This window comes from Lathamus discolor, chromosome 15 (assembly GCF_037157495.1).
Source record: "Lathamus discolor isolate bLatDis1 chromosome 15, bLatDis1.hap1, whole genome shotgun sequence".
In the NCBI taxonomy this organism is placed as follows: domain Eukaryota; kingdom Metazoa; phylum Chordata; class Aves; order Psittaciformes; family Psittacidae; genus Lathamus; species Lathamus discolor.
Genome location: NC_088898.1, coordinates 7,999,515 through 8,016,732, shown reverse-complemented (window position 1 = coordinate 8,016,732; position 17,218 = coordinate 7,999,515). Strand labels below are relative to the sequence as shown.

The 17,218-nt window shown below is 50.9% G+C and overlaps 1 protein-coding gene across 6 annotated transcripts in view; it reads right to left on the bottom strand.

Moving 5' to 3' along the window:
- Positions 1 to 17,218, bottom strand: part of ASTN2 (astrotactin 2) — a 340,921-nt gene that overhangs the window by 222,765 nt on the left and 100,938 nt on the right. For all 6 annotated transcript variants that reach the window (XM_065695849.1, XM_065695846.1, XM_065695847.1 and 3 more), the window contains one exon: positions 5,156 to 5,305. In XM_065695849.1, the coding sequence (XP_065551921.1) occupies positions 5,156 to 5,305 (150 nt within the window). The remainder of the gene's footprint in view (positions 1 to 5,155; positions 5,306 to 17,218) is intronic.

Here is a 17,218-nt window from a genome sequence, read left to right as displayed (position 1 = left end):
AATGGTTGGCCGTGGTGGCAGGCTGTTCCCTGGGACATGGGACCAAGGATGCTCATGATGGGGATGAGGATGCTCACAATGAAGCTGAGGATGCTCGCAAAGGGACTGAGGATGCTCGCAGCAGAGAGCACCCACATGCAGCTGCCGATAGGGATGAACAGGAAGAACATCCCGTTAAAGCCAAGCAGCCCTGCCCTGTCAGCACTCCTTTTTTCTTTAAAAAGAGGGAGAAAACCACAAAATAGAAACCAGATCCTAATCACCTTGACTGATTGCAAAGAGATGCTTAAAAGAGGCCACAGAAACAGCAACTTTGCAGGGCTGGGTATCCATAACACACCAGCAACTCTGCAGTGGCTCCCCCAAGGAGTTACATCCCCTTTACACCCAGTTTCCTCCTGCTATTTAGATTTGAGGAAAACCAAATCTCTCCCTCCTCGCCCGCATCCCTGCCTCCTGCCCCACCACCTTAGGGACCGGCTGTGGGTGAGGAGGGGGAGCGCAAGGAAGATGCTCTCATTTCTAATCCTGTTTGCAGATTTACAAGCTCGTTAATCCACTGAAGTAGCTCGCAGCTCAGCGCCGGGGCAGGATGCTCCTTCTGAGCACGCATTAATTTAGTGGGGAGCAAGGCGGGGTGCCAAGGCAAACACCTCTCGTCGTGGTGTAATTAAAGACGGTGGAGTTAATGCCAAATGGGGACTAAGGACATAAAACTCAGGCACTGGAGGCTCTGCCGTCCCCGAAGACTTGTTGTTAGCTAAAGCCACTTGTGCTGCCTTTTCTTTTAAAGGTGCATGTTTTGTCATTAGAAAGAAAAAGCAAACCTGACATTTTAAATCCCTTCCCCAAAGCCGGGAGGTTAACACGGAAACAACCGTGGATGCAAAACAAATCAAACCCGAGGTAAAAGAAAGAAGTAACAGCAGCTATTTGGATAACTCCTGTCTGAATCCAGGTTGACCTCAGATGCTTAATCCCTCCGAGCTGGCTGTTAAAAGAGAAGTGGGAGCTTGTATTTGTCCCCAGTGGTGACACATCCATCCACGCACACTCCTGCCCTGCCACCACAGCCTCATTCGCAATGGGAAAGGACTTTCTGCACCTCTTCCCCCTGGAAAAGGCCAAATCCTGTGCACACACAACACTTAAAGACTCACGACCTGCTGTCTGACTGCGCTCTCTTCACCTCCACGCTCGCTTGCCCCATACCATTCAGTCTCTGATGTGTTCAACAAGCCCCTCTGCTCCCAGGCTTCCCAGTAAAGACCAGATCAGGGGTCCTCTCCCCACCTAGGTGCAGAGCTATACAATCAGTTAAATGGAGAAGAAAACAAGCCCTTTAAAATGAAATGCTCTGCTCTTGTCACTGCAGCAGGGTGTGCATGCACACATACCGGCTTCAGCTGCTGAGGACTCTTTCTCCACATTGATCTTCCCTTTTCCTTCTGCCTCTGCCCATAGAACTGCACCAGGGTGGGTGATGCAACAACCAGCTGGTGGCCCCACGGCTTCCACTATGGAAAACTGGGATCACACTGATCCCCAAGGGCAGGCTTTGCACAGCTGTGAAGGGGTTTATTCTCACCAAGGAGCTGGCCATGATGCTTTGACTCTGGTGAGTTGAAAGCTCCTGGTTGAACCCCAAAGAAACCTCATCAGCAAAACACGGCACTCCACTGGCACCAGGACAGATGGATGGGGTGGGGCGGGAGGTAGAGTTGTCCTAGCACAAGCATGGACCAGGGGTGAGCCCAGCCAAGCTGTGGTTCTCCTCCCTTAGAGTGCTTTGGGTGACTTATGGCACAGCCACGACCTCTAGACCACAAGAAGCCGCAGCCCTGATGAACAGAGCATCCTGCCTCCAGCAGCAGGATCTATTAATGGCTTATTTCTTCTCAAAGCCAGGGTGCTTTTAAAGGCCTACCCCAGGAGAGGGCACCAGACCCCCTCTCTGCAAACCGGCCTCCCCCAAGGCCACCTCCCAGCACTGCACCCCGACATCCCACCAGCGCTTGGGATGGGTACGCAGGGTGGTCCAGCCAAACCCGCATCCTCCATCCCCGCACCACTCCCCACCCCACAATCACTTCCCAGTGTAAGCCTTGCTCCAATGCAGCCGGGTTGGGATGCTCCAGGTATGAGCCTGGCTGTATTTTAGGAACCAGTAAATCCAGACTTTCTTGGATGCTGCATCCTTCCCTCCTGCCCTGCCATCCTTCAACAGAGATGCAGCCCATCCCTCCTGCACCTCAGCTCTTAACATCCTCACTCTCCCTCTATTATTTATAAGCTCTAAATGCATTTCACTGGTGAGAATGTTTGGGGAACAAGTTTGTATGAAAAAAGCATTAGGGAAAATAAAGTTAAATGGTATTATAAATGGAGAGGGTGGTGTGTATTTTTGTTTTTTAAAGTCGATCTTCTCGGCAAAATACCACCTTTTCCAGAGCTGTTAGAACCACTTAGCACAGAATCACATTTAATGACAAGCAATAGGCAGCAGTTTAAACACACTTAGTGCAGGGAAGCGAAGCAAGGCAATGCTTCTCCCAGATTTGTTTGTGTTGGGCTGGGGCAGCGGGTTGGTTGGTTCCTGGTTTGGTTTATCCCGAAGCCCTTTCGGAGCCTTTCCATAAAGGAGTGAATCCTTTCTGGAATGCACAGTTCCTTCAGGGAGAGCGCTCCAGCTGCAGGGCTCTGATGAGGTTAAACATTAATTAAATCAAACCAAGAGAAAATAATTACACACATGCATCCATCAGGCCACCTTGTCACTACCCAGTAACAAAGTTGGATGCAAACTCCATCAGCGGAACTGTCAGGCAGCTCTTAGGAGGAAATAAATGCATCCCAAATGGACAATTTCCTTTAGGGGGAGGAAAAAAAACCACCATGGATTGCAAAGGATTAATGAGGCGAAGGGTTTGTGTTTGCAAAGGGATGTAAAATGCAAACATCGGGAGTGGTGATATCATTGTTTAACCTTAATGTCCCATAGCACTCCAAAGCTCGGCCTCCAGAGGGACAATTAACCTGGGCTGTGAAGACAAAACAGCACAGGAGAGGGGAAAGGAGTGGATATGGCCTCAAAAAGAAATCTAAAGAAAAGAGCATGGGATGGGGCTGTGGAGAGCGAGATCTGTGCTGGAGACCCTGGAACTGGCCTGGTCTGGGGGGCTGCTCGCTGATTTCTGATGATTGAAACCTCAAAATCTTCTCGGGCGTGCTAGTGAAGGCTCCCATAAGTGGACACGCTCAAGGTCACACTCCCCTCCTGAAGTCCATGGGGGTACGTTATGCCTTGGGCAAGGAAGGCCAGACACAGCTCCCCAACATCTCTTATGGCGCATGCAACCATCCATGGGGGAGCTGCAGGAGGAGCAGAGCCCCACAGACACTACAATAGGTTGGACACCAACACCATGGAGACCCATCCTGCTCCTGGTGCAGATAAGGACCAGACATGACAGCACCTTCCAACTAACCCGGCCCCTTGCACCCATCCTATTCACATATACCAGGGCTGAGCTCTGCAGCACGGGGTGCACTGAGACACCCCCATCTTCCATGCAGCACCTTCGAGACCATTGCACCCAGCTTAGCACAGAAGCAGCTCGAGGTACCACTCCCCAGCTCCTCCCCATCACCTGCATCTTGTCCCCAGGGGTTCTGGTGCCCTGTATCCACCAATTCCTGTGGTCACTAATGGGCAGATGGATCCGCAGGGCAGGAGTGACGGGGCAAAGGTTGGGAAGACCCTGCCCCATGGCATGCTCTGGCAAGGTGTGGATGGGGACTTGCAAGGAGGCAGGGAAGCACCAGCCAGGGAGGTGGGAGATGGAGGGTACACGTCCTCAGATATGGGACGAGCCAGGCTGCCTCAGAGCCACACTGTGCTCCCATGCAGACGGGCATCGTGTCTCCTCCTAAACCTGGCTCCAAGACTGAACTGATTTGCTGCATTAGTGACCAAGTCCAAAAAGGAAACAAAACCAACGACGACAGAATGAGCCTGTAGCGGGGAATTAAGGAAACCTCCCCACACAGCATCCCCCACACGGGCACAGCAAACCCCAGCTCTGTGTGTTTGAGTAACTACCAGAAAACAAACCAAATCATTTAAACCAGTTAAAGACTCAGAGCATTTTCTTCACGCAAAGTGAATAATTTATAGGCAAAGCTATGATAAATAAAAGCCCTTTCCAGGCCTGTATTGCAGGAAAATGTATCCAGAAGAAAAGATCACGTTTCAGACTCATAAATAAATGAACACCAAAACCAACAGTAAATAGAAGGAGCACTTTCCTTCCCAGCTCCCAGTGCTGCCACAAAGACCCGCAGTGTGATGGTCAAGGGACCCTCCTGCCCATCATCCCCCGGTGCCTCCACCCCAGCTGGAAATGTGGACCCAAAACCCCTGCACAGCCTCAGCACTCACCACCTAACGCACAGCCATCACCTTTGTAAGCAGGGATAGCAATAGGAGGAGGCAGTTTGCATGCTGAAAGGCAACGCAAGGAGCAAATCTTGCTCTCAAGGCTGTTTTAGCCAACCTCCTCCTGTTGTTTTGGTGTAGCTGGCAATGCTGCATATAGAAGTTGTAGCGTATATACATAGCTATATATACTATATAGCATATATATAGTATATATGCTATATATATATAGTTATATACAGTTATAGAATAGCTACACAAAGAAGTTATGCTTTTGCATGGTACAGCCTTTAGAGCCATGGATGCTGCTTCCTTTGTGACCCCTAAAATAAAGGCCAAAAATCCCTAACTACTGGGAAAAGTGGAAAGATGAGATGTCCCAGTGATGCGAGTTACAGCCAAAATGGATTTCACCCCTTCCTTCAAAACAGAAGCTTGCCAAGAAACCATGTTTGACTCCCATCAAACCTCACTTAGCTGGGGCAGCGGACAGGAGCCCTGGATAAATCCCGTGAGGACACACAAGGTGAACTCAATCCCAAGCACCTCCACCAGACCCCCCAGAGGATGCTGCATGGGGTTTGCCCCTCTTCATCCCATCACTGAGGAGCTCCAGCATCCCCCATGCTCTGCAGTGAGGGTGAGGAGCTCCTGACTTCCTCCTCTGGATGTGGCCAAACCCAGGTCATGGAGAGCATGGAGATCTCATCTGCCTACCTCGTGGCCGGCTCCGGCGTTTCCGTCTCCCCACGGACGTGCTGCGCAGCGCGGGCTGGAGCTGCCCGATCTCAATGGGTGTGTTGGTGCGGAAGCTCTCCTTGAACTTCTGCATCAGGGACTCCACCGTCTCCTGCGTCACCTCGGGAGCTGCAACACCACCAGAGGGATGTGGTTAGAAGAGGACCATATCCCCACTGCCCTTATACCCCCAGAGCCAAGCCCTGGGGCAGGAGCTCTGCCAAGAGCCCTAAAATCACCCACAAGGACCCGTCCAGCACTTTCCAAGTGTTACCAAAGCCACAGAACTCAATTGTGAGTCATCAGTAATAGCATTTCTGCTTTCCAGCATTCAGGGTTATTCCTTGCATCTTCCCCCATGTGCACCCAGGGAATCAGAGCATTGTGCCTTTATCCTTATCCCTTAACCACACAGAAACCCCTGGGCACTGAGCTGGCTTCAGGTTGGGTCTAACTGTGCCCCAGAGCTGGGAGCTGCACCCCAGGCTTGGCAGCTTTTGCGGGGGTCAGGTATTCCCTGGCAGGCAAATCTGGGATCACAGAGCAATGGGCAAGAATGGGGTGGGAGCCAAGTGAAGGATGCACAGCCGGTCCAGGCATGCTCTGAGAGCTGCAGCAGGAATCCTTGGGGCCTTCCAGGTGCAGCACAGGAAACATCTTGCTGCAACACCCCGGGGCACATCACAGCTTGCTGATGTTTAAGTAACTCCTTCCTTGCTCTCACATATCCCCTATCCAGTAAGGCTAAAACCCTTCCAGGATCGTCCTACTAAACTCAGCAGGATGGGCAGTTACAGGAAACCATGAAACCATTCACAAAAGGCAAGGGTGAAACTCGGGATCAAAGGTTTGTGCTCCAGCAGGCCACAGAGGTCTCCCAGGTTTAACAATGGCTTGGCCTCTGTCAGCTCCTGGAATACACTCATGAGCAGAACACAAACCTGTTTCCATTTCCAGAGTCACGGAGTCCTCCTGAGTTCCCTGCATGCCCATGGCAGGGATCACCACCCGTCCCGCTCGGATAAGTGAGCACTTCGGAGCTCCCGGCCTGGCAGGAGTTACAGGCTGAGCATCGCCCCACTGCATCTCCCAGCTCCAGAGACCCATCGGATACGCATGGAGCTATTCGGGCACCCGGTGAGCTCGAGGTGCATAACTGCTCCGGACCACGGACTCTAATTCCCTTCACAGCATGGTGCAGGGGACATTTTGGTGTGAAATGAGAAGCTGGCCACGCAGGACAAGGCATTTATAATCCTAGACAAGGACTGGACTTCAATGCTGAAGATGGACCAGACTCCTCCAGCAGCCACCCCATGCTGCAGGCAGTGCATGGAACAGCTCCCCCTTCCTTATTCCCAAATCCCAAAGGCAATGCCTTCAGCCTCTGAGGGGTTGAGAGCCTTTAGACCACCCCAGGGCGCTCTTCTACTCCACAGGCTGCAGAGAAGGTACCGAAATCTGTCAAGGCCATTGTGAAAGGGAGCAGCAGAGAAGAGCATATTGGTGCAGGCACATCAGGAAGGCTCAGGAGAGGATCCATCACCCAGCACTGGCGATGGATGGATGAGCAATGAGGATTAAACCCACTGCCTGCATAAGAGCTGATGGTGGGAACCATTCTGGGAGAGCTCCAGAGAGAGGGGGGCCTCAGGGACCAGCTCTGTTCCATCTTCCAATTATTCGACACCAGGCTCACCCAGATCAAAGGCAGAGCTCCCCAAAGCCCCCTTACATTTATAGCAGGCGCAGCTGGATCCTGCAGTGCCGATGCTCCAGCAAGCAGCACAAAGGGGAGTATTTCAAGAGCAGTGAAAGGCCTCTGAAGAGCATCATCTACCCCTACCCTGACAGCATAACCCCCTTCATAGGGCTCCGCTGAGGCACTGGGGAAGAATGCAGCACATCTCAGCACCCATCACTGTTTCTGTGGGGGAAAGCCTGTCCTTGCAGCTCCTTCATCATCCGGGAGCAAGCAGAGCAGGGCCTCCCTGGGAACAGATGGCAAGTGATTTGAACCTCGGGGCTGTGCAATATATAACGTGTGCAAGTGGAGCGGGGAGCTCAGGAACCGTGTGGCTGAGGCTTAGTTACCGAAAGGAGGCAAGAAAGAGAGCAAGGGAGGAGGAGGAGGAGGCCATGCCTTCAGCAAGCAATGAAACGAGGTGAGGTCACGGCTCTCTCATGATCCTTGCTCGGCTGATGGGAGTAATCAGCACCACGGTGATCGTACCCCATCCGGCCACCACATCATGGCACAGCCATCCGGAGGCATCTGCTCGTGTGCTTCTCAGTGGAGCAAACAGTAAAAGCAGGGGGGAAGCATAACCGATGTGGGGAGAGGGTCCCTGTGGCTGCTGGCTGTCTATGATGATGCTCAGATACTAAAGGAATGGGAGCAGGAAGATGCATCTCAGTGCTCTGCACAGTTCATGCACCAGCACAGTGCTGGCTCCTCCGTGCCCCTGAACTTTGGGGTTTGGAGCAATGAAATTAAAAAGCAAAAAGAAGAAAAGAGAAGGAAACAATGACAAGAAGTCAAAAAAAAGAAAATGTCCTTGTCGACACGGTGTCAGCAAGGCGAGATGAACATGGCCAGCATGGAAAAAAACCCTCGCTGACAAATGAAAGTAGCTGGGCTTGAACTGAATGAGCATCAGGGGTCAAGGATGAAGGGAGGACCCTTCATCCGCTGCCAACAGTGACAAAAGGGAGGGAGAAGAAAGCAGTGCAGCATAACATGGTGAGACATGGTTGGTGGGACCCTGCTGACTATGGGGATGTCTGTTCATATGCATAAGACACAGTGCACCGCACACTGCTACCTGAGCTTCCCCACAGGCTGAGCCTGGACAGCCGGGGATAGGAACCCACCACACACCCAGATCAATGCCTCCATGGGCAGCACACAACCCTGTGGCAAACACGAGATCACGCACACACAGAGCACACGTGCCCAGCATTCCTGTCTCCCTTCTCTTGTCCAGAAAAGGATGGAAAAATCACTAGCATGGGAGAGGCAATCACAGAATCCCAGCCTGGTTTGTGTTGGAAGGGACCTTAAAGCTCATCCAGCTCCAACCCCTGCCACGGGCAGGGACCCCTTCCACTGGAGCAGCTTGCTCCAAGCCCCTGTGTCCAACCTGGCCTTGAGCACTGCCAGGGATGGGGCAGCCACAGCTTCTCTGGGCACCCTGTGCCAGCGCCTCAGCACCCTCACAGGGAAGAGCTTCTGCCTAAGAGCTCAGCTCAGTCTCCCCTCGGGCAGGTTCAAGCCATTCCCCTTGGCCTGTCCCTACAGGCCCTTGTCCCAAGCCCCTCTCCAGGTTTCCTGCAGCCCCTTTAGGCACTGGAGCTGCTCTCAGGTCTCCCCTTCAGGAGCCTTCTCTTGTCCAGGCTGCCCCAGCCCAGCTCTCTCAGCCTGGCTCCAGAGCAGAGCTGCTCCAGCCCTCGCAGCATCCTTGTGGCTTCCTCTGGACTCACTCCAACAGCTCCACATTCTTCTTATGTTGCCGTTAATCTACTTTAACTATTGCTCAGCCCCTAAATGGTCAGACATTTGGACTAGATGATTGTTGCAGGTCTCTTCCACCTGAATGATTCTATTCTACATACCTCAGCTCTGTCCTGCAACACCCACTTGAGCTGTATGTGCCAAGCACGGGCTCAGCCAGCAGCTCCCAGCTCTGCCGTTCTCTCCACACACTGCTCCTACATCATCAGTGCCTGGGCACCAGCTCCTTGCAACAACCCCCCCAACACGACACAGTTCTGGAGGTGATAGGACCATCCTCTCCTTGAGCAAAGCTTGCCAATCTGCCTTCTCCCCCATTCCCGGTTTCCAGGAGATAAATCCATCAGGGTTATTGAGCTCACACCTTCATCACCACATTGAGCTTCTCCAGCCTGGCAGAGGTGGTGAGATCCACCCCGACGCTTGGCACAACGCTACGATCTCAAACTCACCGCATCCTACAGTGAGAGCCTTCGGCAGCACAACCACCCCAGGAAGAAGCTGAAGCAGAGGCATTACGCAGCTCTTCGGCCTCCTCAAAATGAGCTTCCATCTCCAGCAGCGATTTAAGGATGCAGCTGAAGGTCACTGTACCTTTGTGAAGCACACGGCATGTTCCTGACGTACACCTCCCTCCTGTCCACCCCCATATGCTATTTTGAAAGCGCTTTGCTCTCCTTATGGCTCCTCTATTCGTTTGCATGTCTCCCACAAAACAATTCAAACCAATAGCCTTCCTTTCTGCCTTCCTTTCTGCTGGCACAAGCTGCATCGGGAAAATATGTTGCTTGGCTTAAAAATTACAACAACAACAACACAAAGTCATCAACTGAACAATATGAGCAATGTTTGGGTAAAAATACATTGCGATGGAGACGGAAAGCAGCAGCATTCGTTCCAACCCTCACAGGGCTGCCAGCCAGGAGGGCTGCACCTCTCCCAGGCACACAGGATATGGGGGGGGCTGTTTTGGGGAGATAACACCGGTATCTCACCAGCTTCAGTGGCCAAAACACAGTCACAGGCTGGAACAGCGCAACCATACACAACCTGTACCCACAACCTGTATTTGAAACACACACTGGTTGCGTGCCTCCACCTCCACTGGTTGCACTTCGATGGTGCCTCCTCCATCCCAAGGGTCCAGCTCAAAGAACAAGGAACTGAAAACCCCTTTGACTGTGCAACCTGTTTTGAGCCAGCTACGCCAGGTGGTGATGGAAGTGCCCTGCAGCTCTTGGAAACAACCTTCAGCTTTGGTGGGTTATTTTAGGGCTTTCAGACCTGGACTTGGAGGACCCCAATGGAGCAGCCGTATCATGTACTGGAGAACTGCCTTCAGCCTAAGGCAATGCTCCTGCATCCCGCAGAGACCCTATATCCCATCTGATGGTGCACCAGACCGTGGCAGGGCAGAGGAAGGGCAGCAGCTACTCCCCAAACCATTCTCAACATCTCATGCTCTCACTGGGTGGTTGGGAGGGCTGGACCACCCCAGGGTTCAGTTTTTGTGGCTTATTAAAACAGAGCCCTCAGCTTAAAGTCTGCAAAGGTGCCAGCTTCCCCAGGCCTTCCAGTCTTTGGTGTCTGGCTTCAAGTTTTGGTCCCTGGAGCCACAACCATCCCTGTCCTCCTCACACAACATCTGCAGGAAGAAGACTGGAAAGGCAACAGCAGCTCCTACTTGAGCTTCCTACTCCAGGTATTAAAATATATCTTTTTTTTAAATATAGGTTTTTTAAGCATCTGATTTTCCCATCCCTCTCTGATTTCTGAGGGTCAGAGGGCAAGTTATCGATTCCTCAACATTACCAGTGGTTAAAATGCTCCCAGAGTTTTGCAGAGAGGTGCAACTTACAGAGCAGCTCAAGAGCTGCTCGACGGAACACGGTGCTTCGCTGGCACCAAAGTGTTTCACAAGAACATATCAAACTCAATCAGGGATTAAACAGAAAAGTTGGGGCTCAATTAGAAGTCAAGGTCAATGGGATTTTTACCTCCTGACCTGCATTCATGGCTGCATCCATGGCCGTGTGTAAAACACAGTGCCCTCATCTAGCTCTTCTCCAAAACTATCTCCTACCCTCTCACCACCTGCTTCCAGTATTCTTCTCATAATCCACCTTTTTCTAGGCACAGGGGAGGTGCTTTCCTGGGAATCCCTGACCGAAAGGTCTAATGATGCACCATGTCCATAATGCACCACGTGAACATCAGGTATGTGTGAACACTGTTTCGTAACGTCAAAATTGTTTCCTCCAAACCAAACCTCTGAGTTTCAATAAGCTCTTCCGGATGCGCCTGGATCGATACCTTGGAAATTTCTATTCAACAAAGTATCTGAAGACATTGACTTTCTGATACTATTTGGGATGAGCATAAATTTCACAATACTGGAAGTTTTCCACATGGTGGAATGCCTGTTTTCTCACCAGCTCTAAATAATGGGTGTTTGTTGCTTTCCGAAGCATGAAATAAGGTGTTTGTTCTGAAACTGGGATGTGGGCTGCTTTTCAACAGTGCCACCCTGAAGGTACTAAGCTCCAGAAAGCAGAGAGCATTACTAGCATAAAATTAGGCAATTACACCGAAGCCTGTGTGGAGACAGTGGGACAGCTCCACATGTATTGGGATGAAAACACATCTGGAGAGCAACATCCTGCCACGCAGCACGGTGAATGGGGCAAAGACATGAGAAATAAGAACTTCATAGCTCCATCTCTTTCTCCAGCCACCAAACCCCTTTACCACCGCTCGAGCAAGACAGCCTGTCCCCTTCAGTCCCCTGCTCTCCACCATTCTGTATCACATGCCACGTGGAGGCTCACCATGTCCAGAAAACACTGGGAGACTGCTGGCTGGATCACACAACCAGGTCATGATATATGTATTTATAAATCTATAAATGCGTGTATATATACATATAGAGATAAAAATCAAACCAAAGCACAAATAACCACACACCATTACACCAGGGGACCAAGCACCTCCTGCAACGCACACATCTCCAAGCCATCCTTAGGTGAACCCATCAGGGTAAAACAACAGCATGAGGGGGGGATCAATGTCCCTCCAAGAAGCTCTTTTACACAGAGGGGTTTCAGATGCAGCATCAGAGGGATATGGGAACCAGGGAGCATTTGGGAAACAAGCTTGTATTTAATCCCTTTTCTTTCCCGACCTTTCTTGTTGAGTTTCAAAATAGAAAATGCATACTTTTTTTAACATAGGTATTAATGCACAGCTATTAATACATTAATAGGTTATTATGTACATTAATAAATCTCTCGCTATAAAAAGATTTTTATATATAAACCTGATTGTAATTGCAAATTGGAGGAGGAGGGGAGCAGAAGAAGAAATAAAGTTTTATTCAAGATGTCTCCTTTGAAAGAAACTGAACAAATGTACTTTCCTCCTTCACATATTCATGAGCTCACTGCTTCCCTACCCCATTTCTCCACCACCCTCAGCTCCGGGCTCGGAGCCAGCACAGTCCTTATCTGGTACGAGGCAGGGAAAAAAAAGCCCTGATAGGATCAGAAGTTTTCAGTAGTTTAACAAATCTGGGGGAAAAAAAAAGAGTCTCCATTGGTTTTAATAAAGCTTGGGGCGCGTGACAGGGAAGGGGGGGTGATGCAGAGATGCAGGCGTGCTGTATGGCAGCAGGATGGGGACATGTGTTGGCTCAGCATCCCACAGTGAGGACCTGAGGGTACCCCACAAGCCCTCTGACCATGCACCCACTCTTTGCTTTTCCTCTTTATTGCAAAGCTTTTTTGGTCCCCCACATCTAAGGCCAGGCTGGATGTGGCTCTGAGCAACCTGGTCTAGATGGAGATGTCCCTGCTCTTTGCAGAGGATTGGAACTGGATGACCTTTAAAGGTCCCTTCCAACCCAAACTATTCCACGATGCTATGATCTATACAGAGCAGGAGATATCTGCAGCTCCTGTCCTTGCTGCAGCCCAGGGAGCAGGGCCCAGGGGAATGCCCATCCCAATGGGAAGAGGCATTCAGAGGCAGAGCCCCCGCAGCAGCAACCTCCCAGCACCGCCTGCCCTGACCCTTCCTCATCCTCTCTCCAGTCACGCCGCTCCATCGCTTCCCAGCTAATTGCCTCCACTCATGTGTGCAAACTAACCGTTTACTGGGAAATGCCACAGAATGTTAATTTCATTCCGAACGCACTTCCAGCGCTTTATGGGAGGAAATGAATAAGCATTGTATTAATAGCAGCATTTCCAACTCCAACCACAGCTCCGTGGCTGTGAGTTACTCATCTCCATGCGCTTTCCCTGCCTTTCTACCTTCCTCCTTCCCTTTTCCCCCCGCCGCACTCCCGACTTCCCGTGTTGGTGATTAAGGTAATACAATATAATTACAAACACACTGTGAAAGAGCAAACGCTTTAGAGCCACGGTCCAACAGTCCCTGCCTCTGCCTCATGTCTTTAAGCATCTTTTGGGTCTCTGCACTTCATGGGCTGCTGCCCATGAGTTTGACCTTCCCAGGAGCTGTTTCTGACTAGGAAGCCCTCAGCTTTTCCATGGGGAAGGAGTTTTCTAGCACACCCCTCCCCTGGCATGTATAGAGCATTAATCTCTTCATGCCATTTCTCCTTCTGCAAGGAAAAGTCTTTGATCCATCAAGCATACCCCATCTCCCCCTGCCCCAGCACTGAGAAGGTCCGGACCATCAGAGACTTTGTCTCCCATCTTCTCCACCCTAATAAATCCCTTACATTCTTTAATGAGATATCATAACTTTTTCACTTAGAGGAGCAGGCAGGATGAGCAGAGCCTCAGCACCAGCTCATGCTCCTCAAGTTCTAAAGTAATTGAAAAGTCCAATAAGAACACTCTGGAGGAAGCTTCCCCATTTGGTGCTAATGGGCACATGAAGCAGCCCAAGCTAATGTTGCATGGAGAAGAGACGAGGGCTGAGGAGCGCAGCACTGGCCTCCAGCTCGCTCCCTCTGCCACACAGCCCTTACAGCTCCACAAACGCGGAAGAAAAATGCCCCATGGAACCGCCAAGGGCAGGAATAGCACATCCCCCCCTGGCTGGGGAACCGATGCTGTGGGATCAACCTGGAGGCAGCAGCACCGTGGCATCTGTAAAGTGAATGTGAGCAAGTCCCAGCACCCCTAGGGACAGGCAGGGTAAATGTGGATGGGAAACGTGGCACATTGTCCCCTCTCCAGTCTCAACCACCACTCGATTCCCTGCTCAGCAGCATGGTACAGAACATATATTAGTTAGAAACCAGATTTCCTTTGCCCAGCAGGCAGGGTGGTACCTGTGCATGGTACCGGCAACTTTGTGCCACATGTTGGAGCAACAAGGGAGCGACATCAACCCACCTGAGAAGGGCAAACCACTAAAACCCCATATCGCAATGGGGCCAAGGAGCTTCAGCCACACACACATGGCACAACCACCACCCCTACCATGGCAGGGACCAGCCATCTCCCACACCAGAAAGCACACAGATCCAGGCAGGAAATACGGAGCTTAGAGCCAGTTTGTTGGCTCTGAAGAAGACCTGGAGCTGAGGGAACACATGGGGACCCTGGGGTATCAAATGCATACCACTTCCAAACCACGCAGACAAAGAAGTGAGGCTGAGCACATCCAGACCCTGCAGGACCCGGTGGGTGAGCCTCTGCAAGTGCTGTAAGTCAGCGGGGCTGTCAGGAAGGATTGATTTGAAGCACCTCTTTAATAAGTTTCCTCTCCTGCTGGTCCTTTGGGTAGGTCACTGCCTTATGATAAATGGGGCTGGAAGGTGCCTGCAGACCTCGTGCCCGGTCTCTATCTATCTTCCTTTGGAGCCAGCTGACAAAATGAACTGTCTCTATGCTGTAGGCAGGTGAAACACAGCTGACAGGAAGAGGACATGCAAACAGAAGGAAGAGCTGGCACTGGAGCTGCCCTCCCTGCTCTCCTTCCCATAAAACCCACAAGCCTTGGATGGATTGATAAGGAGAATATAGAATCATAGAATGGTTTGGGTTAGAAGGGACCTTCAAAGGTCATCTAGTTCCAACCCCCTGCAATGAGCAGGGACATCTTCAGCTAGAACATCTCACGCATTCAGACCGACAGACCCATAGCACTGCTAAAAGCTAAACTGAAGAAGTGCTGAGCATCATGGACTGAGACAAACCCATCACTCTCACACAGGAGACAGGATCTGGAGCAGCCTCAGCTCTGAGCCACGCATCCCAGGGGCTGCTCAAGTGCTCTCTAACATCTCTATTTCCAGCTGAAACAGGGAACATTGGAGCTATTCTCCTTCACCCCAGACCCCACATTCTTTTCTCCTGGCCAGCCTGACTTCAGAAACCGATGGCAGTGTTTCGCTCCACGCTGACACCATTGAAGAGCCAGCCCTGAGCAGGGATGAAGCTCTCCTTCTGCATTGCACACAAGGCAGCTGCAAGATGCAACCCAGCACAGAAACCCAGGAGAGGGAATGTCACTTGAGATCCCCCTGGGACTTCCTTGTGGAATAAACAGCCACTACATTATTTTATAGATTTTGCATCAGGAAATAGAAAAATAGTTGGAAAAACCCACCCCATCTCAAAGCTAATCCTGGTCAACAACTGGCCTACAACCCAGCTACGCCTTAAATAATGCAGTGCTTTATCAAACATTCATAGTGATGCACAAACTGATGAACAACGCGCCTTTATACAAATATAGGTCCTGATGGCTTGTTTTCCTTGGACAGCCAAAACTTCACAGCTTATCTGCTGTGAGCTTGTGATTTTGCCTGGATGAAAAGCATTTTGGACATCTGGGGAATCAGAGCTACTGCACATGGAGCTGCCACGACACCTCCACCAGACAGCCCCACAAAACCCAGTGTTAAAAGAGCTGCTGCTGGTTTGAGGAGCCACAAGTCACCTGGCTGTGGCTGGGAGAGATGATCAAGGGTGTTTCTTCTCACATGGGATGTCATTATAGTGTTGGGGTGAGACCAGCCCAAGCCTTACCAAGGGCTGATTAACCAACAGGACCCCATAGAAACACCATCCGTTTAAGTATGCAAAATGCTGGCATGCTAAAACACCTCTCTTCCACCCCCTATGGCACCATCAAAAGCCACTTTACCATCTGCTTCTTTCCACCTCTGTATTGTGAAATCAGTGAGCGGGATAAAGCAAAGGGAAGGGAGAAGAACAAGGAAGTCACATCAGGAAATCCAACCTATCAGCCTTTCCTCAACAGCAACAGTGCTGTGGGCCAGGAATAGCCCTGACTGATCTGAGATGTTTAAGCCTTAGTCATCAAGAAACGGCAACACAGCATCTCCTTCAGCCAGGGGATACAGGACCAGAGGATGCCACTGGTCCCCAGGAGCTTGTCCATCCCTTCTGACCCTGCACTGGAAGCAGGAGCCACATCAGACATGCCTCTTGCTGGGGAGACCTCCTGGACATGCTCCTGTACATCTATGCTGCTGCTTTAGGCCACTTTCTTGGGGGGTATAAGGAAGGGGAAGCATTTCCTACAGGAGCATGAGGCCAAGAAACCATCCTTCCCTCTCCCCATATTGGTGAGGACAACGCAAACTTGAGATGCAGGCAAGTGCGGTGATGAGATGATCAAAACAACCTAAAACTGCAGCCTGACAGCTCTCCATTTACATCTCAAAAAGCAATTAATGTATTAATATATTAATTATGACTGTGTTTATCTCTCTGGAAAGCTTTTCCCTGGCAGGTATGGACCTTTCAAACCAGCATTAAAGTCAGAGCAGGCATCACCATCAAACTGAAGGACTTAACAGAGTGTCTGTTGTAAACTCTGAAACTGGGCCCCCTACTCCCTATATTAATACACTCAATTCAGTTGGAATTAAGCATGTTGGACTTCAACCCACATCTAATGTGTCTAATAACAAGAGACACTAGCTAAGCATGTGCTTAAATGCTTTCCTGAATTGGGACCTGATTCTTACCCTGATGGGCCTCATTTTCTGTATTTTCTTTCAAGCTGAAATTCACAGCCAGGGTTTTCAGGCAGGAACTGGGGACTGCAAAACCCACTTTCCACTGGCAGGCCACGTGAATATACATTTTCAAAGGTCTCTGGAAATTACACAAGGAGTTGGCAGGGATTAGAGCAGGGAAAAGCTGATCACGTACAAAGAGGGTCACGATCCCATCAGGTCACTGGAAAGAAGACAGAGCCCCAGGACACATCAGATGCTGGCCTGACGCACTGTCCCACTTTAGCCTCCAGCCCCAGCAGGCGTTAAGCCATCGCTTTATTTATTAAAGGCTCAGAAAGCCTCTGGATAGTGCTCAGGGTGGCACTGGATCTGCCTACCCGAGTGAATGGAGTCTGCAGATGGTGACTCCCAGCCCGGGCATTAGGGACAGCACACCCTGGTATGTGAGGGACCCATGTCCCCTTGAGGACACGGGGCTGTCAGCTCAGGGACAGCAACATCAGACTGGTCATCTTGCTCCTGTTGCCCATCGTCTCTCCCTTCTTCACCAGAGAGCAGC